Source organism: Ascaphus truei, chromosome 14 (assembly GCF_040206685.1).
Source record: "Ascaphus truei isolate aAscTru1 chromosome 14, aAscTru1.hap1, whole genome shotgun sequence".
Lineage (NCBI taxonomy): Eukaryota > Metazoa > Chordata > Amphibia > Anura > Ascaphidae > Ascaphus > Ascaphus truei.
The window spans coordinates 14,933,405-14,939,404 of NC_134496.1; the positions used below are offsets into that span (position 1 = coordinate 14,933,405).

The 6,000-nt window shown below is 52.7% G+C and overlaps 1 protein-coding gene across 1 annotated transcript in view; it reads right to left on the reverse strand.

Annotated features, from left to right (window-relative positions):
* LTBP3 (latent transforming growth factor beta binding protein 3) overlaps positions 1-4,641 on the reverse strand; it is an 83,003-nt gene extending 78,362 nt beyond the window's left edge. Inside the window, exons 1-3 of the mRNA XM_075569384.1 lie at positions 3,067-4,641; positions 989-1,285; positions 504-721 (exon numbers count right to left, since the gene is read on the reverse strand). Of these exons, the coding sequence (XP_075425499.1) occupies positions 504-721; positions 989-1,285; positions 3,067-3,310 (759 nt within the window). The 5' untranslated portion in view covers positions 3,311-4,641. The remainder of the gene's footprint in view (positions 1-503; positions 722-988; positions 1,286-3,066) is intronic.
* Between the last annotated feature and the right edge of the window lie 1,359 nt (positions 4,642-6,000).

Genomic DNA, 6,000 nt, shown 5'->3' on the forward strand with positions numbered 1-6,000 from the left:
TAAATTATGGGTAATATCCAAAACTCCCTTATTCACAGCTGCCCATACAACTCCATCTGAACACCCTCTTTCCTTCCACTTTGACTCCAATATCAGTTACTGAACCTGTGACCTGATATAATGTACATCCCTTTGCTAACCCCACTACAATTTATGTCTCTCCTTTTCTTTGAGATTGTAACCTCATTGGGGCAGGGACCTCTTCACAATTTATGCCAGGATGCGACAGTGTATTATTATATTGTATCAGTGTTCTATGTTGTACGGTTGATATAATGCCTATCTGCATGGTTGTCACATACTGCGGAGCATGTTGGTGACATATATGTAAATGATACTAATAATCAGATATATACAACTACAGCACTCAAACCTAAGGAGTCTGCAGATTCCACACACAAACACACAACTACACAACTCATCTAGCTTTATCATCAGCCAATCTCAACACAGCCGCACACACATCTCACAACAAGTCATGTTGAGCTGACGACGCCACTCACAGCTTGCTTGGGTAGTGTGTCCTGAAAGCAACGTCCTAAAGGTTTGTAGGTCAGGGGGCGGGAAGACGGGGCCTTGTTGCCCTCGGGGTGGGGCAGGAGGTGCTGCCCGCCCCCCCCTGTCGCCCCCTCGGGCCCCAGACCCTCGATGCGATGGATCTGGATGGAGGCATTGGGTGGGTGATGGACCCGGACGTTGAGGAGAGGAGGGAGAACTTGGACTGGGGAGAGAGGGAGAGGAAGAGTGAAGGAAGAGTGAAAGAGAGAATGAAAGAGAAAGAAAGAAAGACAGCGACCGAGATCGATAGATAGGTAGATAGATAGATAGATAGATAGATAGATGCATAGTTGGATGGATGGATGGATGGGTAGATAAATGGACAGATAGATTAATGGATAGAAAGACAGATGAATGGATAGGTACATAGATGGAAAGATGAATATATAGACAGACGTATAGCTGGATAGTTAAATGGATATATAGATACCTTCATCAGAGCTGTGCCCGGGTCCCAGTGGGACGGTGAGAGACGATTGGCTGATCTTCGCCCCCCTGCCCTCTGATTCCTCTTCTCCGGCGATGACCTGCACAGCGTAGACAGCATGCTTCCCCGATGCTAGGTCACCCCCCTCCCCTTCTCCTACCTCTACTGCCCCCCGAATCCCTCCTCCTCCTCCTGCCATCGCAGGCAGCTGGCAGAAGCGCCCCGTAAAGTCTGGGGGGCAGATGCAGTGATTGTGTGATGAGCATTGACCCCCGTTCATACAGGGCAAGGGGCAAACCACTGCAGGAGGAGAGAGTACAGGCAGTTATACGTCTGTGTTCCCATGCAGGGGGATGGACAGATTCATACTGTAGCTCCCTACTGTCTGTGTCACTGTGCCACCCTGTGGGGGGAGGGACAGACTCATATCTCCCTTTTGTCTGTCACTGTCACCCTGCGGGGGGGGGGGGGACAAACTCATAGCGCCCTTCTGTCTCTGTCCCTGTGTCACCCTGCAGGGGGAAGGACAGACTCATAGCTCCCTTCTGCCTGTGTCACTGTGTCACCCTGTGGGGGGAGGGACAGGCTCATAGCTCCCTTCTGTCTGTATCACCGTGTCACCCTGCGGGGGGAGGGACAGACTCATAGCTCCCTTCTGCCTGTGTCACTGTGTCACCCTGTGGGGGGAGGGACAGTCTCATAGCTCCCTGCTGTCTCTGTCCCTGTGTCACCCTGCAGGGGGAAGGACAGACTCATAGCTCCCTTCTGTCTGTGTCACTGTGTCACCCTGCGGGGGGAGGGACAGACTCATAGCTCCCTTCTGTCTATGTCACTGTGTCCCAATGCGGGGGAAGGGACAGACTCATAGCACCCTTCTGTCTGTGTCACCCTGCGGGGGGAGGGACAGGCTCATAGCTCCCTTCTGTCTGTGTCACTGTGTCACCCTGCAGGGGGAGGGACAGACTCATAGCTCCCTTCTGTCTGTGTCACTGTGTCACCCTGCGGCGGGAGGGACAGACTCATAGCTCCCTTCTGTCTGTGTCACTGTGTCACCCTGCGGGGGGGAGGGACAGACTCATAGCTCCCTTCTGTCTGTGTCACTGTGTCACCCTGCAGGGGGAGGGACAGACTCATAGCTCCCTTCTGTCTGTGTCACTGTGTCACCCTGCGGGGGGAGGGACAGACTCATAGCTCCCTTTTGTCTGTGTCACTGTGTCACCCTGCGGGGGAGGGACAGACTCATAGCTCCCTTCTGTCTGTGTCACTGTGTCACCCTGCGGGGGGAGGGACAGACTCATAGCTCTTTCTGTCTGTGTCACCCTGCGGGGGGGAGGGACAGACTCATAGCACCCTTCTGTCTGTGTCACTGTGTCACCCTGCGGGGGAGGGACAGACTCATAGCTCCCTTCTGTCTGTTTCACTGTGTCACCCTGCGGGGGGGAGGGACAGACTCATAGCTCCCTTCTGTCTGTGTCACTGTGTCACCCTGCGGGGGGAGGGACAGACTCATAGCTCCCTTCTGTCAGTGTCACTGTGTCACCCTGCGGGGGGAGGGACAGACTCATAGCTCCCTTCTGTCTATGTCACTGTGTCCCAATGCGGGGGGAGGGACAGACTCATAGCTCCCTTCTGTCTGTGTCACCCTGCGGGGGGAGGGACAGGCTCATAGCTCCCTTCTGTCTCTATCCCTGTGTCACCCTGCGGGGGGAGGGACAGACTCATAGCTCCCTTCTGTCTGTGTCACTGTGTCACCCTGCAGGGGGAGGGACAGACTCATAGCTCCCTTCTGTCTGTGTCACTGTCACCCTGTGGGGGGAGGGACAGACACATAGCTCCCTTCTGTCCATGTCACCGTGTCACCCTGAGGGGGGAGGGACAGACACATAGCTCCCTTCTGTCTGTGTCACTGTGTCACCCTGCGAGGGGAGGGACAGACTCATAGCTCCCTTCTGTCTGTGTCACTGTGTCACCCTGTGGGGGGGGGGGGGACAGACACAGCTCCCTTCTGTCTGTGTCACTGTGTCACCCTGTGGGGGGAGGGACAGACACATAGCTCCCTTCTGTCTGTGTCACCTACTCACCCACTCTGAATCCTGACCCTGTCAGGGTGTCTGCTGAGCCCCCGTTTTCTGCGATCAGCGTCATATTGCTCCCCGGTTTGCAGACATCGTGACAATAGCCCTTGTGACATGTCCTTTTACACACCACTGGGGCAAATACCACCTTGAAGCGCTCACGTGTCACAGAGGGCGAGGGGTGACAGGGCAGTGTCCCCAAGCAGAGGAAGAGGAGAGGAAGAAAGGGGAGGCAGCTCGTAGGGGGCATTGTCCTGGGCAATTACACCCCCCTCCTCTGTATGTGTGTGTTGCTATGTGTTTGTGTGACACTTTCTGTGACTGACGTTATATGTGTGTGTGTGTGTGTCACTGTGTGTCTGAGTGTGAGTTGCTGTGTTTGTGACTATGTCTTTGTGTGTGTATATGACTTTGTATATGTGTCACTGTGCGTGACTGTCTGTCTTTGTGTATGTGTCACGCTGCGGGTCTTACACTCTGTGTGTCTGTCAGTGTGTGTGCTTCAGAGTGTTTGCATATGTGTCTGTGTTGCGGTCTGTATGTGTGACACTGTCTGAGTGTGTGTCCGTATATGTGTGACACTGTGTGTTAGTGTGTCTGTACAGTATATGTGTGACACTTTGTGTGTGTGCAGGTGTATCAAGTTCTGTGTTTACCTCCTGGATTCAAGTGTGTGTGCTTATGAGTACATGGGTCTCTGTGGTTGTGTCTATGTGTGTATCTGTCTCTGTGTGATGCTCCCTACATTTGTGTGTATTAATGTGTGTGTGTAGTTGTGTCAATTTGTGTGCTGTAACTAACTCTGTGTCTGAATTTGTGTATAAGTGTGTGTGAACGTGTATCAGTGTGTGTATAGTTGTGACTATGTGTATGTGTGTGTTACTGTGCTTCTGAGTGCGTAGATATATGTACGTGTGATTCTTTGTATGTGAGTGTGCCTGTCTCTCCGATAGGAGACTATTACAGACAGGAACGCTAAGATATAAATATATATATATACAGTATGTATACAGAGAGAGAGACAGAGAGAGAGAGACAGAGAGAGAGAGACAGAGAATACAAAGAGGGAAAGTCTAGAGACAGACAGGAGAGGGGAGAAGAGAAAAAAGGAGAGGAAGGAATGTGAAAAATGACAGGGATGAATAGATTTAAAAGAAAGAGTTAGAGTTAAAAAGAGAGAAGGAGACAGACAGAGAGAGAGAGAGAGAGAGAGAGACAGTAATATAGTGCCCGGAGTTTTAGGAAGAGACTTTTCCGGATAAGAGCGTTGTCCCAAAGTGCTGGCAGCGGCGTCTGAGAAACAGGGAGCGAGAGAAAACAGGAAGACGGAGGAGGGGGAGAGAGGGAGCGAGAGAGGCAGGGGAGGAGAGACATGCAGAGAAGAGGGGGAGACAGGGGGAGACACAGAGAGGGGGGAGAGAGGCAGGCAGGGGAGGAGAGACAAGCAGGGGGAGACAGTGGGAGGAGGGATAGGGGGGAGACAGGGAGAGTTGCAGGCTGGGGAGGAGAAAAGAGGGGGAGACAGAGGGTGACACAGAGGGAGATCGGGGGAGACAGAGAGAGAGGGGGGGGGGAGACAGGCAGGCAGGGGAGGAGACACAAGCAGGGGGAGACAGGGAGAGAGGGGGGAGAAGCAGGCAGGGGAGGAGACACAAGCAGGGGGAGACATGGAGAGGGAGATGGGGGAGACAGGGAGAGAGGGGGAGGGAGACAAGCAGACAGGGGAGGAGAGACAAGCACGGGGAGACAGTGGGAGAAGGGAGAGGGGGAGACAGGGAGAGTGGCAGGCTGGGGAGGAGTGAAGAGGGGGAGACAGAGGGAGACACGGAGGGAGAGGGGGGAGGGAGAGAGAGGGGGAGAGGCAGGCAGGGAAGGAGACACAAACAGGGGGAGACATGGAGAGGGGGGGAGAGGTGGGAGGGAGAGAAGCAGGCAGGGGAGGAGAGACAGGGGGGGACATGGAGTGGGAGAGGGGGAGACAGAGAGAGAGTTGGAGGGGAAGAGAGGCAGGAGTGGAGGAGAGACAGGGGGAGACACGGAGAGGGGAGAGAGAGGGGTGAGACACAGAGAGGGGGTAGAGAGAGCGAGAAATGGGGGGGGGAAGAGAGGCAGGCAGTGGAGGAGAGGGGAGAGAGAGGGAAGCAGGGAAGGGAAGGCAGCATCACATAAGCCCTTCTAAATGAATGTGTGTGTGTATCAATGTGTACATGTCTATGAATGGTGGTGTGTGTCATTATTGTGTTTATCTCTATATGTACGTCCGTGTGTATCTGTATGTGTGTTATTATTTTGTGTATCTGTATATGGGTATAGTATATGTATGTAGCCCCTTTCCCACCGTGTCTAGGGAAACTACGTGTGGTTTGTTACATGATTGCTCACAGGAGGCCTGATCCTCCGCTGCAGGGAGCCTGGGGTGCACCCGATTCTGTCTGGTGACAGCGCCTCCACCTGGGAGGGATCCAAGGGCAATTGGATAGCCCCTTCCCAGGAACACACACTAAGGAATAATTACACACTCAGTGATATAATAACTGATCTTTACTGGTAACACAAAACCTTACAGCCTCTGGCGCTGAGGAAAGGATATGGAGTGGATAGAGGACGCAATTCTTCTTTTCACCAATGACCTCAGGAGAAAAGAGAGAGACAAAACATGCAGAATGCCTGCAATGGTGCATTACCCAGGGATATAGATGAACAAGAGCAATTTATTACAATGTAAAAATAACCATTAAAAATGCAATGTTATACATAAAATATATGAGTGCCTCAGCACTAGACCAATAGATCTTCCAACTTTCTCCGCCTTGATAAAAATTGGAATCCTACTCACCAGAAGTGAATAGGACATGTGCACTGGTTTAAAGGTCTTTTCCGCCGGATCAGCCGTTCGCCGTGGGGTGCAATACGTCCGCTTCTGAGGGAGGATCAGCTTCT